Source organism: Leucopleurus acutus (genome assembly GCF_964270905.1).
Source record: "Leucopleurus acutus genome assembly, chromosome: 21".
In the NCBI taxonomy this organism is placed as follows: domain Eukaryota; kingdom Metazoa; phylum Chordata; class Mammalia; order Artiodactyla; family Delphinidae; genus Leucopleurus; species Leucopleurus acutus.
Window position 1 is genome coordinate 21,217,101 of NC_139163.1, and position 22,103 is coordinate 21,239,203.

General features: G+C 38.8%; 1 protein-coding gene across 1 annotated transcript in view; it reads left to right on the forward strand.

Annotated features, from left to right (window-relative positions):
- The window catches only part of LONRF1 (LON peptidase N-terminal domain and ring finger 1), a 45,593-nt gene that overhangs the window by 9,839 nt on the left and 13,651 nt on the right, over positions 1-22,103 (forward strand). The window contains exons 2-10 of the mRNA XM_082863949.1: positions 4,748-4,866; positions 5,876-5,998; positions 9,012-9,161; positions 9,627-9,867; positions 9,968-10,064; positions 11,296-11,410; positions 14,435-14,556; positions 16,972-17,130; positions 17,243-17,405. Coding sequence (XP_082720075.1) covers positions 4,748-4,866; positions 5,876-5,998; positions 9,012-9,161; positions 9,627-9,867; positions 9,968-10,064; positions 11,296-11,410; positions 14,435-14,556; positions 16,972-17,130; positions 17,243-17,405 — 1,289 coding nt within the window. The remainder of the gene's footprint in view (positions 1-4,747; positions 4,867-5,875; positions 5,999-9,011; positions 9,162-9,626; positions 9,868-9,967; positions 10,065-11,295; positions 11,411-14,434; positions 14,557-16,971; positions 17,131-17,242; positions 17,406-22,103) is intronic.

Sequence of the window (22,103 nt, forward strand, 5' to 3'; positions counted from 1 at the left end):
CCATTGTATGTGTGTACCACATCTTCTTTACTCATTCATCTGTCAGTGGACATTTAGGTTGCTTCCCTGTCCCGGCTGTTGTAAATAGTGCTGCAGTGAACATTGGGGTGTATGTATCGTTTTCTCTGAATATATGCCCAGGAGTGGGATTGCTGGATGGTATGGTAATTCTATTTTCAGTTTTCTGAGGAACGTCCATACTGTTCTTCATAATGGTTGTACCAATTTACATTCCCACCAACAGTGTAGGAGGGTTCCCTTTTCTCCACATCGTCTCCATCATTTATTGTCTGTAGACTTTTTGATGATGGCCATTCTGACTGGTGTGAGGTGATATCTCATTGTAGTTTTCATCTGCATTTCTCTAATAATTAGCCTTTTCATGTGCCTCTGGGCACCTGTATGTCTTCTCTGGAGAACCATCTATTGAGATCTTCTGCCCATTTTTTGATAGGGTTGCTTGTTTTTTTGATATTGAGCTGTATGAGCTGTTCCTAGATTTTGGAGATTAATTCCTTGTCAGTTGTTCATTTGCAAATATTTTCTTCCATTCTGTGGGTTGTCTTTTCATTTTGTTTATGGTTTCCTTTGCTGTGCAAAAGTTTATGAGTTTAATTAGGTCCCATTTGCTTATTTTTGTTTTTATTTCCATTACTCTAGGAGGTGGATCTAAAAAGTACTGCTGCAATTTTCTAAGAGTTTTATAGTATCAGGTCTTACATTTAGGTCTTTCATCCATTTTGAGTTCATTTTTGTGTATGGTGTTAGAGAGTGTTCTAATTTCATTCTTCTACATTTAGCTGTCCAGTTTTCCCAGCACCATTTATTGAAGAGACTGTCTTTTCTCCATTGTATAGTCTTGCCTCCTTTTTCATAGATTAATTGACCATAGGTGGACAAAAACTCAAGTTTATAGCTGAGGAAACTGAGGTACAGAGAGGTTTGCCAATTTGCCCCAGTTCACAGCGAGTGAGTGGAGGAGCCAGAAGTTGAACCCAGGCAGTCTGGCTTCCAGGCTCACGCTCTGAATCCTTATGGGATGCTGAGTGGCAGTAGACGCAAAGGAAAGCGTCTTGGAGAAGAGACTGGTGAGCCGAGTCTTACTGGATTAGAAAAAGTTATCCAGACTGAGGGGAGTTGGTTTGAGGTGGTCTCACAAAGAATGATGAGGAAGCTCTGTGAAGAAAGGAGGAGATGTGAGTAGAAAGGCATGCATGGGGCTGAGTGAGCAGCTAGGTCTTGTTGGAGTCAAGTGGGAGGCTCATAATGATGGGAAATAAGGCTGGAGAGGTGGGCAGGACCCAAGCAGGGAGAAACTGGGATGTTGTGCTAAATGCCTATTCATCTGTGGATGGTGGGGATATAGGTAAAACTGGAGGCAGGGGGTGCAGTGAGCAAGCTGCTACAGTAGTCTTAACGATATTCTGGAAGCCAAAACTAAGGCAATTAGCAGTAGGATCGGAAGAGACCAGGGATGGATTTGGGGAATATTAGAGGAGATAAAATTGACCACGGTTAGGAGTTTGATTTGGGATGTCAGTGTTACAGAATATAGTGACCAGACGCCTTGTTTGGGGGGTGGGGTGTGAGAAGTGTACTGAACTTGAGGAAAAACACAGCAGGCTGTTGGAAATTTGATGCACCTGGAGGTGGAATGAGAAAATGAGATGTGGGATTTAAATCATGCTCAGTACACTTAGCCCAAACCCCATCTTTATACTTCTTCATTTTTCCAACAAATTGAGTCTGTAATGTGCCAGGCACTGCATACCTGCAGCTGTGGACTGAGAGGCAGGCCTGCCTGGTGGCCTGTGCAGTGAGGTGACTAGTTCATTCCAGCATCTGCAGGGCCAGGTAGGAAGCAGACAGTAAATGTTTGTCGCCTGTTTCACACCTGAGTTAATCACACACACGCCAGGCTGATGGCGTTCTTTTTCAGTTGACTTTTTCGTACGGAGGGCAGACATTCTGTATCCTTAGGATATTCGAAGGGCCCCAATTAGTGCATTTGGCTCTTTTTTTGAATTAAGAAGGATCTGCAGGAAATAAGTGGGGTAGGCCTAATCTCTTTTAAAACATATTGGAGAGTGTGAACTCAATTGATGAGGTGGGGTTTTTCCCACCCAAACAGAGTCATTCAAATGTAGTCCTTTGGGCTTCCCTGGTGGCGCAGTGGTTGAGTCCACCTGCCGATGCAGGGGACACGGCTTCGTGCCCCGGTCCGGGAAGATCCCACATGCCGCGGAGCGGCTGGGCCCGTGAGCCATGGCCGCTGAGCCTATGCGTCCGGAGCCTGTGCTCCGCAACGGGAGAGGCCACAGCAGTGAGAGGCCCGCGTACCGGAAAAAAAAAAAAAAATGTAGTCCATTGACATTTGAAGTTCTCAACAAAAACATGACCTATGAGGATTTGGGGGGCAAGAGTTTTAAAATAGGAGCCTCTTCTCGTCTCTTCATGGGGTCCACCTCTCTTCTAATCCCAGTAGACACTAGCTTTCCAGGGAGTCTGGACAGCCTGAGTGCTTCTGTGTTGAGATGAGAGGGGCACAGTCCTTTCTTGCTTCCCTCAGAGGGGAGAAGCGTTGTAGATTGACTGGGTGCTTTAAAGGCGGAGATCTCCTCCTCCCCTTCCCTCAGTGCTGCCCTAGAGAAGCTGCGTAAAGGGCACCACTGAGCAGCGAGGCCTTGATCAGAGGGTGCGTTACTCACAAGGTCCAAATGTGTACTGCGTCAAGTGTCATGCCATGGGGACTTGCTGTAAAAAACAACATGTGAGAAGATAAAAAGCCCAGTGAGGGATCCGTGTGTGGAGTGGGCTGCTTGTTGTGACCGTGAACCCCCTGTCTCTGGAGGTGCTGGAGCACAGGCGGGGTCCCAAGAATGCGGTTGGAAGCACCCAGCTGTGCACGTCCTGGTCGCCGTCCTCTCCAGCTCAAGGGTTTGGATGCTGCTGTAGTGACTGCTTACTCCTTGGACGGGTCTGGCACACATTGCTCTGTTTCCCGAACTCCAGTTGTGCTTGTGAAATCAGGATCACATGGTGCCATTTCACAAGAAAATAGAATTTTCTAATGAGACTGTAAGCTCCTCGAAGACATGGATAAAGTAAAATCTTTTAAACCCCCTCAGGATCTAGCTTGGACTCTTCATTCTTGATTGAGTAATCACATGGAGCTTTCAGTTTCTATGCATTTTTGTTCAAAGATAATGATTTACAATTATATTGCTTTAAGACACAAAAGATGTAATATGCCACATGTGTCTTTTTCTACTGAGGAAGTAAGAAATATTTTCATGAAATATTAATTTTATTCTTGAAAAATTTTCATTGGTATAAATCTGAGGGAACAATAAAATTCGGGTTCTCAAGTACCAGCAACTGAAAAAGGCCTAATTTAATTGTTTAATCTAGATTTATCTGTAGAAAAGCAATGATTTAAAAACTAGAGTAGGGACTTCCCTAGTGGTGCAGTGGTTAAGAATCTGCCTGCCAATGCAGGGGACACAGGTTCGAGCCCTGGTCTGGGAAGATCCCACATGCTGCAGAGCAACTAAGCCTGTGCGCCACAACTACTGAGCCTGCACTCTAGAGCCCACAATCCACAGCTTCTGAAGCCCGTGTGCCTAGAGCCCGTGTTCTGCAACAAGAGAAGCCACCACAATGAGACGCCCGCACATCGCAAGGAAGAGTAGCCCCCGCTCGCTGCAACTAGAGAAAGCCTGCGTGCAGCAACAAAGACCCAGTGCAGCCAAAAATAAATAATTAAAAAAAAAAATCTAGACTAAATCAGGGAGCTATTAACGAGTTTTCTTTTATTATAGTTTTTGTTTTTCAAATGAGGCATTATGGGTCTTTACACCCTTCCCACAATGAATGCTTTGTTTTATAAGCATACATTTTGGAAGCCTCCAAAGATGAATAGCTTTCAAAGAAGACTCAAGTTATGTCATCTGTAGATGTACTGAAAATTAGTTTCTGGCCTAGACTTCAGTTTTACAATCTATGTACCTGTAGTAATTGATTGTAGTATCATAAATGAACCAACTGTCTGAAATTTTGAGTGCAGTTGGATACTAGTTTAGTTTCTCAAGTAGTGATGGAGAACATAGTGAAATTATCAACAAAGCTCTTTTCCCTCAAATATTTGAAATTAAATCTGTCTGGGGACTGTCCAATACTATTTTTGCTAATGGCAGGAATTAAAAATGTTTTTCCTCTTAAAAAAACTGAGTCTTATCAACCCATTTCCTCCAGAAGCAGGATCACTGTGTACTTTCCTAAGACTGTGCCTTGGTCAGTCTTTGTAACTATGGGATCCCATGTGCATTGGTTACACATATGGTCATTTATAAATAGAATTTCAAAATTGGTATAAAAAAGTAAGATTTACCACAAAAAGGCAAATCTTCTAAACATCTAAGACATGAGTCTTTTAAATTTTAACAGAATGACCTATTTTAAGCAAACATTTTCTTAGGGATGATTATTCATATTATAAAAATATTTTCAGTTTTTTTAAAAAGCATAATTTCCTCCACTAAAATAATCTACTCGTAAGGATTTGATATAAATTATAAATCGTAACATACTATTGGGTTGCACCTGTAGAGTGCTCGGTTCACTGCCTTTGCTTTGGTGGTTACTGACTAGAATCACTGAGTCAGTTCGTAATCTAGTATGATGTATTTTGTGGGTCATACAATAATCTTTTAAAAATAATCAAACCTTCATAGTATATTTATTTCAGAGCCCAGCGACTTGACTCTGAAAATTTACAGAGCTGAATCATATGCTGGTCTGCGAGAGTTTAAAGCAGCCATAGAAGATTTAAATGCAGTTCTCTTTCAACTGCCAAATTGGCCTGAGGTAAAATTACTGTCTTACATTTGCATACATTTACAAATTTCAACTGCAGGGAATATGCATTCAGTTATGGTTATAAGTTATAATGGAATGGATTGGGTGATTCTTTAAATAAAATATAGAGTTCTAGAAATCTAAGGTCAGTATTTTGAGTGGATGAATATCATGACAGTTTTTTAAACTGTAAGAAACCTTTGTCTCCTAACCAAAGAACCACCTGAATTCAAGGCACAGAAAAAAACAGACTTTAATATACAGCATTTCCTCAAAGAGACACAACTGGCCCTATTGCAGAACTGGATCCAAACTGGTTATCAGTGGAGGAGGTTTTATCAACGGAAAGAGAAGAGGTCCTTGTGGCTGAACAGTTGACTGAGGCATTGTGATGGGAACTGGATGATTAGGCTGTGGTTAACTGTGGTAGATGGGGTCAAAGGAGGTTGCCTTGCCCATGCTGTTTTAAAAAAGGACTTGTGGCATGTATATAATATATAATCAGTTTACTAATTCTCCTTTTTATCAAACTGCCAAGGCAGATTAGTCCATCTCCCATATATATTCTTTAAACTAGAAGTCATTTTTTTATGTGACTTTTTCCTCCATTCAAAGCTGTGCCTTTGAGGACAGTATAGTAAGGATGCTCTAAAAGTTATAAATTAATAAGGAAAATGATTCAAAATTCCATGATGGCATGACTGGTTAGTACAGGTCCAATGAATGTTAAGAGGGACAGCTTTACAACTATTAAAAAGAAAGAACCCTCTGGACTTATCACTGAAGAGATATAATGAGAAATGTGGTTTTGAAGTCACTTTCTGGGCCTCAGCTCCCCTGCAGGTGCCCCTCCAGGGCAGGGTGTAAATATGCCTTTAGAATGCCTGGGCCTCCTCAGTCAGTCAGAGTTTGAAAATGAGTATTTCCAAGCAGACTTTCTTTTGTTTTCCCCTTGATACTGATTTTTTAAAAAAACAATTCCATCCATAAAAGTCATGTATATGTGCTTTTATTGAAGGTCTACTTCAGGAAAGGAAAAGTCCTCCATGATGCTGGTTTTTTAGGTGATGCCTTACAACTGTTTCTTCAGTGCTTAGCGCTTGATGAAGATTTCGCACCTGCAAAGCTAGAAGTAGAAAAGGTAATCAGTTTACCAACTATAATACTTCAAGGTAGGGCTACGACACAGGTCTTTTTACAAATGCCAGTTAGAATCTTGGGTAAGAACATAAGGAGTGTCCATAAGTCAAATTCAGTAGCAATTTGACAAGTAGTTTTCAGGCTTATATACTTATTAGCATACTGAATTCTTACCGAAATCAAAACATTTCATTCAGAGATAGTTAAATGCATTATTTTTGCCTAGTTAAATTTAGATGTTCTCTAATAGTTTGTTCCATGGGAGCCAGACTAATCATCCTTAATTAAACATTGTTGTCGTGATGTTCCTGCTCAGGAATTTTTATTGGCTTCCTTTGCCTTTCATTTCAGGTCTCAACTTTGCTTGCTTTCCATGGTTGCCAGTGGTATTGCCCCACTCAATTTGTTTTGCCTTAATATTCTCAGTACTGCATACATCCCTTTCCAAAGTTTGTTCAGCGATGTGTCAGTAGGTGTTAATTAAAAGGAAAAAGGGAAGGGGGTTCTCCGATCAAATAAATGACTTTGGAAAACATTGGGTCGAACCAAACAGATTTCTTCGGATTTTGTCAAGAGTTTTTGCTTTGCTAGCATGACAACAGCATTCAGCTTTTGCCAGATTTACCCACAGAGCATCTGGGATGACTAGAGTCTTTGAAAAATGTTTTGGGAAAATCTACCCTAATATAATTTCAGTGCCCTGTCATGAGATGCTCCCCTCGATGTCCCCCCAAAGATGCCACGTTATTTATTACCTTCATAGTGTTTCTCAGAGTGTGGCTTTTTTTCAGAATCATCTCGGGTGCCTGGTAAACACAGAGATTCCTGGGCCCTACCACAGACCTTTGGAATTAGAATCTCCGGAATTGGGGCATAGTTTAACAAGCACCTTGGGAGATTCTTATGTACCTTGAAGTATGAGAATTTTGAAATTTTTCTCAGATTCCAAATGCCTTATGAATACAGCTAACATTGCTATATCCTCTATAAGGTTTGTTTGCACTCATGTTCTAGCCCACTGATTTAACAAAAAATGGTTTACTGTTGTGTGTTGTGTGTTTTCTGACTGTTCTCTTTGCTAGAGTGATTGCCCTGGTGAGATTGCAGACTTTTTAAGGGTTTATGATTTTGCATTTTCCATGCTGCTGGATATCCTTATACTTCTGTAAATATTTGTTTGTTCGTTAATAAGGTCAGGTGAATGCAAAATACCTACTGCCTTGAAATATTTATTTTTCCTCAGTATTTTTTTTGGTAAATTGTGGTACAATTTACATACAATAAAATGCATGGATTTTACAGTTCAGTGAGTTTTGAGAAATTATACAGTCACGTAACAGCACCCCAATCAAGATATAGAATATTTCCATCATCCTAGAAAGTTCCATCATCTCCTTTCCAGCAAATCCCCGATCTCCCTGCTTGCAGAGGCAACTACCGTTCAGATTTCTATCACCATAGAATAGTTTTGCTATTCTAGAACTTCGTATACATGGAATCATACAGCATATACTCTTTTGTGTCTGGCTTTTTTTGCTCAACATAATGTTTTTGAGATACATCCAGTAATTTTTTTCTTTTTGATTGTTTACCAAGTATCCCATTGTATGAACACACCACAGTTTGTGATATTCACAGTTAGTGGCAATTTTCATTTGGATTGTTTCCAGTTGATGCTATGGACATTCTTATACAAGTCATTTTGTGGACATATGTTTTTGTATCTCTTCAGTAAATACCTAGGAGTGGAGTTGCTGCGTTCTAGGGCGGGTATGTGTTTAACACCTTTTTTTAAAATCAGGAAATGTAAAACCATACCCAAATTTTAAAATGTTTGTTCATTAGATGGGGTATTGCTTGAGCACATACAGATACACACACTTTTGTTTACATTATATATATTTCCTTTTTAATTACATTGTAAAGACTCATGAAAAATTCTGATTTTTGTGTACTGAGAGACAGTACAGCTGAAAAGCCAAACCTCCAAACTGAGGCTTTAAGAAATCGTCTGCTGTACATATACACACAGCTTATTTGACAAGCAAACAAATTTGAATCCCTCTCATTTCCTTGTAGCCAGGTTCTTCCTCCGTCTTAACCACCCCCGTTTCTTTGAGAGTTGTAGACATATTCCTGAGAGAAGCACCCAAGATTTTGATACTGCAGCTGCCTCACATATCAGACAGCTGCCATTTGGTGCCACAAATAATGCTGGGCAGTGGTGACTGTGCAGGTCACTTGTTCAGGGAGAAACTAAATTCAGTGTAAACACATGAAATTTTAGAGTTTAGTAGTTAAAGGTCCAAGTTCACATAAACACTCTTAAGTCCACCTTAAAATATACATTGGGATGAACCATGAACTATTTTGACAGGATAGGACTCACTGATGTTCAAAGGTAATATTTTCCACTTCTCTTAAGATCTCTTCTTTCTACAAACCTCATATTAAAACGTCAACCTTGGACTTCCCTGCCGGTCCAGTGGTTAAGACTCCGTGCTTCCAATGCAGGGGGCACAGGTTTGATCCCTGGTCGGGGAACTAATAAAATCCCACATGCCTCGGGGTGCGGCTAAAGTAAATAAATAAATAAAACATCAACCTTTACCTTGGGTACCTTCTCAGGCTACCAAACTCACCACCCCGTGCCTTCCTTTTGAATCATTTATTTGAGGTGATTTGACCCCACTGAGGCACACCTTGGTTTTGCAAGACTTTTTAATCAATATGGAAGTTCTCCTTTTTACTTAACCTGTTCCTTCCCTGCTCATTAAAAATAAAGTTGGCTACAACTTTTCTTTATTTTAAACTGATGAATAGCTGACTCAGAATATTATATTAGTTCTAGGTGTATGATATAGTAATTTGATATTTTTGTAGATTATACTCCATATGAAGTTATTTGCTACAAATTTCCCCCAAATTCTTAAATATTAGGTAACTTTATATTAAATTATCCTCAACCAAATATTTTATAGTTTTCATTACTTTTTATAATATTTCTCTTACAGATCTTATGTGATTTATTGTCACCTGAAAACTTAAAAGAAGGCCTGAAGGACTCTTCCTGGAGTTCATTACCGTGTATTAAAAACAAACCTTTTGGTTTTCCTTCAGTAATAGAAGAGTCTCATTGTGCCAGTGAACTTAGCCCAGAGCAGGTAAGGGGGTGAGTAAAGATAATCATGGGCAATCCGTTTAGGTACTTTAAACCTAGTAGGCATTGTCTTAATAGAATTTCATCTATGGCCTTTTATTTTATACTGAAAACTTTTATGTAAAGTATATGCTCATTAATCACAAATTTAGGTCATTCAATGTCAGAAAACTTTCAGTCTCTTGGAAAATATAGAACATTGTATTTATTTCAGTTTCCTTGGAGTAGGAACTATATTAGCATAACTGCTTTAACCTTATTATGATGTAAGCCAGCTTGATGTCCAGGGCTATCTAAGTACTGGCAAAAATCACTTACTTGCCAGGGTTTTAGAATTTAAAGTTGGTGCTGTTTAAATGAACAATAAAATGAACATTTTAAGACATCAAAATTTCAGTTTGGTTCTGGCGAGAATAAGGATAGTAAAGAAATACAGTTAGTTACCCTTATTTGTTGTATTTTTTTGTAGAATGAAGAAATAGCAGAGGTCACTTCAGAGCCTGTCAAAGGAAGCCTAAACCATGCTCGGTCAGCACAGGCTATAAATTCGACAGACATGCCTGCCAGAGAGGATTGTTTAAAAAGAGTGTCCTCAGAATTTTCACTCTCTGTTCAAGAGCAAGGTGTTCTGCTGAAAAGAAAGCTGTCTCTCTTAGACCAGGATGTGATTGTAAATGAAGATGGAAGAAATAAGCTGAAAAGACAGGGAGGTAAAAATTTCACTACACTCCTATAAAACACATTGATTTATTTAGAATGGCCTTCAGACTTCTTCCTAAAGAAGATAACCCCATCTCTTTGTTTTAATAGAAACTCCCAATGAAGTCTGTACATTTTCATTAACTTACGGTGACATCCCAGAAGAATTAATAGATGTCTCAGATTTTGAGTGTTCTCTCTGCATGAGGTAAGTATGTACAATTTTATAAAAGATGAATATTTTATATTAATGTAAATAAAGTACAGAGTAGATAAAGGTAATCTACTCTGTAATAATAGGCAATGTGAAGTAACAGAACAGTGGATTAAAAATCAAAAGATATGAATTTTAGTCCCAGGTTTCCCTTTCACATCTTAGGCAAATAATGTAATCTCTGAACCTTATTTAGCTTTTCCTTACTTAGAAAGTGGGGTCAGGGTTTGCATAGCCTATACTGAAGTCTTGTAAGAATCAGATGACTAAAATATAAAAAGTATCTGGGGAATTGTAAAGTACTATAAAAGCTCTACATCTTATTATTGAGACTCCATGGTTTTAGGTTTGGGTAAGAATACAATGATGTATTGTGTGTATAACATTGGATAAGGATTTCCATTATGCAGAATGCTTGTAATTGCAAGACTGATAGTTTAAAAAGAACATTTTCCAGGTACAGAAACTGTGCTGGAGGCAAGGGAACGGTGTAAAGCACCCGGCACTGTCCACACCAGGCCAGGGGTGATGAGAGGTATTTCTGAGCAAGTCCCTTAATTCTGAGTCTTGGCTTCTTCATCTGTGAGGTGAGGGGATTAGACCCAGATGATTTCTGAAGTACCTATACACCTAACAGTACTTCTAGGAACTTCCAAAGTATCATGTTTCAGGAAATAATTATAATGTAAGAAAAATTAGTTTTTCCATATTGTTTGAATATTAAGCCTCCTATTTCTTTAGGATTCAGTGGTGGTAATTTAGTGGAGTATTTTTGTAAGGCTTTTATAAGCTTGTTAAGAAAACCAATTTTAAAGTGATGATAAAATAAGAATCTGTACAAAAACGAATGAGTAATTATTAATGATATAGTTTACATCATTAATTTTGCACTAAGTCTTTGAAATCTGGTGTGTATTTTAGATGCACTGCACATCTCAGTTTGGACCAGCCCCATTTCAAGGGCGCCAAAGCCACATGTGAGTGGCGGTTATGTTAGTACAGCTCCAGGCCCCCAGCGCAGGGTACCTCTGGATGGTGAACTTTTAAACGCTTCAGGAGGATATACTCGTATTTACCACTGCCCCTTCTCTCCCCTCCTGCCCACCAGACCCTCCTTCCTCCTCTACTCTAAAGAGAGATTAGTGTTATGGTTCCATTATTAGTTTGTTCACTTTTTCCAATGGAGTTTATTGTGAAAACTAACATGTATTTTGGTTGATTTCAGGTTGTTTTTTGAGCCAGTAACAACCCCTTGTGGACATTCATTCTGTAAGAATTGTCTTGAGCGTTGTTTAGATCACACACCATACTGTCCCCTTTGTAAGGAAAGCTTAAAAGAGGTAAACATTTTTATGCTTATCTGTTTATTGGTCTTAAGTGTAGCAACATGGTTTGATTTTATTCAGTCATAGCAATGATTAATAGGTTCAGAATAAATTACATTGTATATGCTGAGTGACCAAAGGGGATTCTGTTTTGTTACCCATATGCTAGTGTTAGAGAAAAGTGAGTTTGGAGAGGGGAGGAGAAAGCAGAGAGGGTCTGAAGGCCAAGACCTCTTACTTAATTTTTTAAACAAAGGAGGTGTGGTCAAGTACCTGGTCAGGAATCTGCTGAATTTTAATGATGACAGTATTGGGGAAGGCCAACTGCCCTGCCTCCCACCACCATTTTTAGGCTAGATTTCAGGTCTAATCCAATCCCCTTAACATCTGGAGCAACTGTGTCCAGTAGAACTTTCTGCATTGATGGAAATGCTCTGTATCTGTGCTGTCCAACATGGTAGCTACCAGCCACATGTGTAGAAGGAATTGTATTTAAAATTTTGTTTAATCTTACAATTAATTTACATTTTAGTAGGCACATGTGAGTAGTGGCTACCACATTGGACAGCACAGCCCTAGAAAGAGGTGGCCTGGCAAGAAGAGAGGGAGGCACAGCTTCCCACGTCCCTCCTTGTCTAGGAAGTGAAAAGCACTATTCACCTGCATTAGGAAAATAGCTGCATCTCAGGTGGGTATCTTCCGTAACCAGTGGGAGAGCAACACCCTCTCAGTCGTGCTTGAGTGACTTGAAGTCCCCAAAGGTGAGGCCAAAGCCTTCGAATTCTGAGTTCCAGTTGCAGTGGTAGCATTGATCAGGGAGAGTGATTCTGTCCCTGGATTGTTTGAAGAAAAGAAGTGTCTTCCAAATATGAATTAAAAAATTGATAAAACCATTTTGCTATTGAAAATAGTTATTTCCTATACAGAAAACATAGCTCTGTACAGATATCATATGGCATGTATGTACTGTTATAGCACAGCAAGCCTATATGTAGTAAAACAGAAAACCACATAAACATTGTTCAAGTCAGGAAACGTAAGATAAAAAAACTTCCTTCTTAAAGAGTCTGTTAGCTATTTCAACTAGTATACTCAATGTTTTCAGCTGAAGTACTCTAAACATGCTGTCTGTCTTTTAGATACACTCATATATTTATTATGCTTTTTTTCAGATTAACATTTAGATACATTGCTTTAAATTTAGAGTTCTCTCCGTTTTAAGGAAAATAAAATAAGGATATTATTTAAAAATATAACATACTGTTTAAAAATAACTTTATCCTTTGTCCTGACCTGAAGACACCCTGTATAATATAATTGGTAAAGTCTAAATATATATATTTACAAGGATAAAATTGACATGCTCTCCAGTTTTCTACTTCTCCTACTTGTCATTTCATTTTGCTCATTTTTTCATGTGAATACATTTTAAAGACATGGTTTTTGTAGCAGTATACTAGTCCGGTGTGTAACATTTTCCTGTTGTTGGTGTAAGTTGTTTGGTTTTGTTGTAGCATACTGTGGTTTGTGTCTTTTGACACTGTGGTTTGTGTCTTTGACTTTTTCCTTAGGGTAAATTCTTGGGAGGAAAATTACTGGATCAAAGGCCGTATATTTATAAGACTCTTATTAAAACCAATTGCCAAATTGCCTAGGTCCCGAGTAATGTACAAAAATAGATTCTTACCAGTACTGTAAGAGAGGCTGTATTTCCCAAATTTAATACATGAGTCTTAAATTTTGAAACATCTTAATTTAATAGAAAACAGTAATGAAACTGCTTTTATAGTATCTGTCATTTGATTAATTTTATAATAAACTATCCCCTGGGAACTTGTTAGAAATACAGATTCTCAGACCCTACCCCAGAGCCACTAAATCAGAAACCCTGGGGTGGGGCTCAGCAGTCTGCATTTTAACAAGCCCTGGTTCATGCTAAACCGTAAAAACCACTACTATAACCCATTTCCCCACCATTCATATCTCCTACTCTGTACTTCATCGGAGAATGACAAAACTTTTGCTGGATCTACAGAGAAAAAGGTGCTGGCTTCTCTTTATCTTGTGATTGTCTCCCAGGAGTTTTTCCTCATTACTTTTATTATAAATTGGTATTGGGCTTTTCTTGTTTTTTTTTTTTTTTTTGGTCCAAAATCCTGCACACACACTGACCTGGTCCCTGGCCCTATGCAGTTCTTAGTTTAGTTACAGAGATATAATGTATCCCTGTCCGTGTAATATAGCGCAGGGTATGGTAACTGCCTTTTATATGGTAAAGGGTTAAGTAAGGGACTCTTGGGAGACAAAAAAATAACTAAGGAACACTTTATGCAAAAGGTAGAATTGGAGCCAGACCCTGAAGGATAGTCAGATGGCTTTTGGCAGTTGGAAGAGAGAATAAAACAAAAATGCATGAGGGTGGCAGTGTTCAGAGTATTAAGGGAGTGGCACAAATGGACCATTTTATACAGAGGGTGGCTCACATAGGAAAAGCAGCCTCTTGATAAGGGGATCATTAGTCATAGTGGGATGACAGTGGAAGGAAAATCTGAAAGAAAAATTACCTGGAAGCTCTGCCACTGAAATGGGGGACAAAAAAGGAGTAGTTTTGCTTTTCTTAAATAAGGCAAATAAATGCATCATTTTCTTCATTCCTTATCTTATTTTTGTTTCTCAATTCAAATGGTAGTTTCAGATACTCATGCACTGTGAGATGGAACTTGGCCTTTGGTGTGGGAGATGGCAGGGCAGCGCTGACTGCTGCTAATAAAGATGTATGATCATAGCAAGACAAGGGTCTTATATACAGAACTTGGTTCACGTTGCAAGTATGTGTCTTCAATGCTCTTGAGTTAAGCCTCAGGCAGGTTTACCTGTTTAGCACCATCCATTGTAATGGTCCCCCTCACTAATTAAATCAATTCAGAACTGACTGTATAAATATGTAATAAAGGCTTTACTATATCAAGTTAAACTGTTTTGCCTGTTTTATACTGTAGGAAGAAAAGCACTGGAATGTAAAATAATATTGTTTTTCAGTATCTAGCAGATAGGAGGTACTGTGTCACACAGCTGTTGGAAGATTTAATAGTGAAGTATCTGCCTGATGAACTGTCTGAGAGAAAAAAAATATATGATGAAGAAACTGCTGAACTCTCACAGTAAGTTTCTTCTCAGAAAAATTAACAATCAAATTACGAACTACTACCCTTTGAAATAGTAAGGAGAAGCCTCACAGCAAGCTGGGTTCTGTCTTTAGTTCAACCCAGTGTAGTCAAAGGCATATTTTAAACAAATAGTGGCCAGCTTCCCCTGTCCTCGACAAAAGTTTTTAAAAGTTCATTTGGTAACTTCTAGATGTTCTGTTGGGAGTGACTGACTCAGCTCTCTGCACTGAAGCAGTGTTTTAGGTGGAGGAGGGGTTTCCTCCAGTGACATCAGGCCCTGGAATCAATCAGGAATGGAGAGGGGTGAGGTGGTTGCTGGGAACTGCATCCCTCAGGCATCAATCATGGTGGTGCAGGGGGAAGGTGGAGGATAGATGGCCTGGATTGGCAGGAGGGTTAGCCAATCAGAGGTTTGAAGGGGGTGGGACCTTGAGGCCTGAGACTGAAATTGGAAGGGGTGACTTAGGGGCTAAATTCTCAGTTAAGGAAGCTATTGACTGTTAGCAGAAATGACTTAGTATCAGCAAGGTGAAAAACCTGGTGGTAACTTTGGGATTCAGTGGTACCACTAGTAAGAGCACATAAAAGCCAGTTGGGGCTGGGTAGGTTGGACATGGTTTTGTTGCTCTGTATAGCTTGCTTTCTTCTACATTTCTTTTTCCTTTCTCTTCCCCTCATGTCTTTTCACCAGTCTCTTCTTGAGTGTCCAAGTTTCTTTCATGGGTTTCTAATTTCTTAACTCTCTTTTTTTTCCCACTTACTTTTAACTGGACACTAAAGAGCAAAATTGTAATTTTTATATGCTGTTTCTATTTTTAAAAAATACAGATTAAACATTTTATATTTCTAACTTTCTAAGAAAAAAATAATTGTGCTTGCAGATTTTCTTTTTCAATATCTGTCTACCAGATGTCTTCATTGGGCTAGTGGCCTTCAACAGAAGAAAGGTTTCTAATCTTTTGTTTGTAGAAGTTGATATTGATTTGTCTTCTCATGGAACTGATATTTTATTGTGTGATTTTATGATAGAAAATATTCTGATGTGAGGATTATAAGCCTTTTTGACCAACACTGCAGAAAGCTGGGATATAAGAATGCTTCAGATGTATTTTTGAAATACTAAAACATGGTGAGAGGACCAGACCCCTCACAGAAGAGTGAAATCCATGGATGACAGAAAGAGTAGTGATGTGAGCGAAGCTGAGTGTGATGGAGAAGCCTCAGGGAATCTTGCTGTGTACTAACAGGGCTATTCTTTTAAGGGGTAGCTCATCCCCTGGTACTTACAAGTTTTGCTAATTAAGAGGTATACTGCCCCCCCCCCCCGTTTTTATGTTCATAAGAGTGCTCAATGGTGGTAGAATATACAGTTTTAAAAGTAGAGGAACTAGGACTGGTATGTTAAACGTGTGTATTAAATATTGCCTTTACTTAAGTAATTTGTGGTCTTTTTGAAGAAAGACTAGAAAATATTAGTGGGGGGGGGAGCCATAATCTGTAACCCGAACGTAATCATCATTGGCATTTCGGCATATATCCTTCCCGATCTTAATGTATATGAATACATTTTAAACAAAGATGGGATCATTTTAATCCTATCATTTCTGTAACTTCCTTTTCTTGTTAATCTGAACATTTAAACATAGTATCATTTTATGGTTACGTCATAATTTATTTTACTGGCCTTCTCTTTTTGCTTCTAGGTTTTGGCTACTATACACAGTGCTATGTTGAACATTCTTATAGTACTTGCAGGAAAAAAGCGAGCCTTTTGGTTCAAAGGATACGAATCTTTCTGAAAGCATTTGATGCATATGGCCAGATTCTTCTTCAGCATGGCTGTGCTATTCACGCTGCCAGTTTTCCCACACCCTTGCCAAAGCTGTGCACTGCCATTATCCTTCACATTTCTTGCCAATCTGGCAATAACAGTGTTGTCATTTTAATTATCTGGAAGAAATGTTATCTCATTGAATTACCTGGTTTTGTTAGTATGAAAATATTTTAATGCCTAAAAATTTTGAACGATTTGTTTTTGTGGGACCTCATGTTTTCTTATTATCTAAGAGTGAGAGTATACTCTGTCATGTTAGAAATATTTTAAACAGATTTTAATATAAAATAGTAATTATAATCAATTGCTTTGTGATTCATAAAGATACTTAGCTCTGTATGATAACTTCGTATATCAAATTCAAATTTACTTGTAAGAGGATCACCAACATATTTTTAGGATTAATATTGTATCAATATGAGCTTAAATGAAAAGGATGCTGATTCCTTTTCTTACCAAGAATAAAAATCACCTGATTTTAGAGTGAATTTGCCTATTATTTATTACTGTTGCAGGCTTCACTCATTTTTGTTGTATGTCCTGATATATAATAATGAAACTTTTTTCTCCTTCAGCTTGACCAAGAATGTTCCGATATTTGTTTGCACTATGGCCTACCCCACTGTGCCTTGCCCTCTTCATGTATTTGAACCAAGATACAGATTGATGATTCGAAGAAGTATACAGACTGGAACTAAACAGTTTGGGATGTGTGTCAGCGATACACAAAATGGGTATGCTTTTTATGTAAATATTTTTATTGAGTCTGGAATTTTCTTTGAATATTGCTGAGAACTTGCATGTTTGTTGCTTGACCTTTGATACTAATTGGAGTTTTCCCTTTAGTTTTGCAGATTATGGTTGTATGTTACAAATCAGAAATGTCCATTTCTTGCCTGATGGGAGGTCTGTGGTTGACACAGTTGGAGGAAAGCGGTTTAGGGTTTTAAGAAGAGGGATGAAAGATGGATACTGCACTGCAGACATTGAATATCTGGAAGATGTGAAGGTATGAAAAACTATTCTTTTTCAGCATGCTCTGGTATACTGTGTCCTAGGCATTGTACACGCGTAAAGGCTGATAGGAACATTAACCAGTTCTTCCTGTCAGAGACCCTCAACAATACTTATACAGATTAGCTCCAAGTTACCTTTTCATCTTGCTCTTAACCATCCTGAGTTCCAAGAGAACTTGGGAGACCAGCACCTAGATACACTGTTCATTTCTACTGGCTTGACAGCCAGCACAGTGCCTAGAATGTATGTATTTGCATGGTAATTGCTTAACAATAGCAGTGGATTCAACTGAACTTCCAATCCATGTAAGTTATGAAACCTGCTAATTCCTACCCTTTTAAACTGAATTTATTAGTAGTCAAAGCTGATGTAATCATCAGTAGATTGAACTTTGACGTAAAGGTAAACACATAAAATCCCTGAAGAATTGTTCTATATTAAGATATGCCTAAGATACCCTAAAACTGAACACAGCACCCAACTGTGTCTAACTTTAGGGCAACACAGATAAAGCACTGTCCGTATAATTGGTGGTGGTATCTTACCTGTGGAGGGTTACTGTGAAAATTTTCTTGGATAGGGTTAATGCTGCCCTTTTGGTATTTCCAGTACCTACTCTACCATCTGCAGTTCGTTTAGGTACCAGAAAAATGATTTGTGGTACTGTAAATATCAAATGAAAGGCAACTTCCTTTGGAAGGGCATTAGAAAAACATAGATCTTACACTCTCACTTGTTCATTGATCTGTTTGAGCCCTTCATCTCAGTCAGCACTTATTCAGTGTTGGCATTAGGCATTTCTACAAACAGTGGCTCATTAAATTTTCAAAAAGCTATGAGATAGCTAGCAGATGAAAGAATTCAGGAGTATGAATTTGCCAAAGATCCTGTAGGTAGTGTAAAAAAATAATTTAACACCAGCTCTCTGGCTCCAAGTGCTGTTTTATCATTATATCATATTGCTTCTCTGCTGATAAACTTGATTAATCTGATATTACCTGTCCTATCTTATTATAAAGATGTTATGGGGAAACTCTGCTTTGTGCAGTGAGCCAAGAGTATGAGTTGGAATTTTGAGTTGACTGATAGTCTGTGCCTTAGGAATATTTGGCTAATGGAATCATTTGCTAAAAGGTGATGTTCTTTGTAAAACTAATAACCTTATTTTAGTTTTATGTAAATATACATCTTCATATATTGGATTTGCTGATAAAATTCCTTGAGTATGTGGCTAAACTTATGACTATATATAAATATATGATAGTAAATTAGCATATCAAATATGGATTTGATGTTTAGAAAATTGAATTCTCTATGTCATTGTGGTCTTGTCTAATAATTTTTCTTCATCTATATAATGATTTCTTGTTCATTCTGGAAAAGCTTCTCAAATTTTGTTTTTTATATCAAAGTTGTTTTTTCCCTTGGTGTAGTAATTCTAATTTCTGTGACCTCTGATGACATTTTAAATTCTGTTATTGCAATGAAATTCCTTAACTTTAAAAGCTTGCCTTTAAAACTTCTGCCTACTTCTTAGCTCCTTTTTCTAACTCAGACTTTTATTTTTATCATTCCCTGTTTACTAGAGTTCACGGTTTGGTCCCTTGAATTTTGTAAAGGTAGAAAGCAGATACTTTTTTTGGTAATAGTTCTTTTCTTAACAAGTCACAAGTTTACTTTCTGGGGGTTTTTGTTTTGGGATCAAATTTTTTTTATTGACGTATAGTTGATTTACAGTGTTGTTAATTTCTGTTGTACAGCAAAGTGATTCAGTTATACATATGTAGACATTTTTTTTTAATATTCTTTTCCATTATGGTTTATCATAGGATATTGAGTACAGTTCTCTGTGCTATACAGTAGGGCCTTGTTGTTTATCCATGCTATATATAAAAGCTTACATCTGCTAACCCCAACTTCCCACTCCATCCCTCTCCCAGCCCCTTCCCCCTTGGCAACCCAACCACCAGTCTGTTATGTCTGTGATTGTGTTTCTGTTTTGTAGATAGGTTCATTTGTGTCATGTTTTAGATTCCACGTTAGTATGATAATCTCTAGTTGCATCTAAGTTGCGGTTATTTCATTCTTTTTTATGGCAGAGTATTATTCCATTGTGTATATGTACCACATCTTCTTTATCCATATTCCTCTGTCCACGGACATTTGTTTCCATGTCTTGGCTACTGTGAATAGTGTTGCTAAGAACACAGGGGTTGCATGTATCTTTTCAAATTATGGTGTTCTCTGGATATATACCCAGGAGTGGGATTGCTGGATCATATGGTAATTCTATTTTTAGTTTTCTGAGGAACCTCCATACTGTTTTCCATATGGCTGCACCAACTTACACTCCCTCCAGCAGTACTGGAGGGTTCCCTTTCTCCACATCCTGCCCAGCATTTGTTAGTTGTAGACTTTTTAATGGTCTACACGGGCCATTCTGACCTGTGTGAGGTGGTACCTCATTGTAGTTTTGATTTGCATTTCTCTGATAGGTAGTGATGCTGAGCAACTTTTCACGTGTCTCTTGGCTACCTGTATTTCTTCTTTGGAGAAATGTCTAATTAGGTCTTCTCCCATTTTTCAGTGGGGTTACTTGTTTTCTTGTTGTTGAGTTGTATGAGCTGCTTATATATTTTGGAAATTAAGCCTGTGTTGGTCACATTGTTTGCAAATATTTTCTCCCATTCTGTAGGTTGTCTTTTCGTTTTGTTTATGGTTTCCTTTGCTGTGCAAAACCTTACAAGTTTAATTAGGTCCCATCTGTTTATTTTTGCTTTTATTTCTATTGCCTTGGTAAGAAAACATTGGTACAACTTGTGTCAGAGAATGTTTTGCCTATGTTCTCTTCTAGGAGTTTTACGGTGTCATGTCTTATGTTTAAGTCTTTAAGCCATTTTGAGTTTATTTTTGTGCATGGTGTGAGGGTGTGTTCTAACTTCACTGATTTACATGCAGCTGTCCAACTTTCCCAACACCCCTTGCTGAAGAGACTGTTTTTTCCCATTGTATGTTCTTGCTTCCTTTATTGAAGATTAATTGACTGTAGGTGTGTGGGTTTATTTCTGGGCTCTACTCTGTTCCAGTGCCAGTACCACACTGTCTTTATATTATCCCACAGCTCTCTTATATTGCTTTCTTTTTTTTTCATTTGGCTTCCTGTCTGCTTTTCTGATTGGATAATTTCCATTATTCTATCTTGCAAAACTCTTTCTTCATTATTCATTCTGCTATTCATTGCCTTTTAGCTCAGCTTTTGTCTCTGCAAATGAGTTTTCTAATTTTTCTGTTTCTCTCTTACAGTTTCTAGCTCCTTTTTACAGTAATCTGCATTTCTGTCAATAGCCTTTCTTAATTCCTTCCATATTTTCATTACCTCCTTTCTGAACTCGGTGTCTGTTAGAATGAAGAGGTCAACTTCATTGTACTTTCAGGGGAACTGTCTTGGTCTTTTAACTGGGAGTGTGGTTCCTCTGCTTCTTAATTTACTTATATTTCTCTTACTTGGTGAGTTTAGGAGAAACAATTATCTACTGTGGTCTGGGAGGGCTATTTATATGTGGGGTGTCCCTGTGTAGCGTGTGTGGGTTTAATATATTTGGTGCGCGGGTTGTCATCTGCCTGTCACCTCCTTCCTCAGTGTGTGCCAGCTGTTATCCCCTTGATGGGGGTTGTGCGGGTGCAGTCGCTGCTGCCTGGCCCTGGGAGGGGAGGCGGGACGTGGCTGGCACCCACTCCTGGCGTCTGGGAGGGAGGCAGTGGCAACTTGTGACAGAGTCTCAAGCACATGCAGGCAGTATCCTGCCCTCTGCGAGCACACACAGAAAAAAGGCTACAATGGCAGGTCCCACCCCTCCCCTTGAGCACCCCCCAAAGCACCCCCTCTAAGGCGGCCCAGGTTTCCTCCTCATACACGCTCAGTTGCGGTTGCACCAGATTCTAGCTACCACCCCCAGGTTGTTTCCACTCAGCCAACCCCAGTCCTCTTGCTGGGTCTGATCTCTGAAGCCCGAGTACCAGCACCCAGCCCCGGCTGACACACATCTCAGGCTGGGGAGCCCACAGGGGCAGCACTGACCATCTGTCCTCTCTCCACTCTGGCTGCCACAAACCAGCTGCTGTGTTCTCCAAGGTTCTGAAGCTCCCTACTGTCCTGGTCAGTCTCCCTGCCGGTGAAGGGGCTTCCCAGGGTCTAGGAACCTTTCTTCTTTCCCAGCTCCCTCCCAGGGACACGGGTCCTGTCCTGATTCCTTTCTCATTTTCTTTTTTTCCTGTCTTCTTTTTTTCCTACCTGGTTACATGGTGATTTTCTTGCCCTTTCAGCAGTCTGAGGTCTTCTGCCAGTGTTCAGTAGATATTCTGGGAGAATCATTCCACGTGTACTCATTCCATATGTAGATTTTTGATGTATTTGAGGGAGAAGGTGAGCTTCACATCCTACTACTTCACCATCTTGATCCCAGTCCCACAAGTTTATTTATTGCTCATATCAAGACCAATGTGTGTTAGCAGAGGACTGAACCTTGTACAGCCAATTCCAAGACCAGAATGCTTGAATCACATGGCTCTTCTACCTTTCTTTTAAAATTTTTCGTGTGGTAAAATATACATGACATAAAATTTACCATTTTAACCATTTTTACATGTGCAGTTCAGTGGCATTAAGCACGTTCACATTGTTGTGAACAAC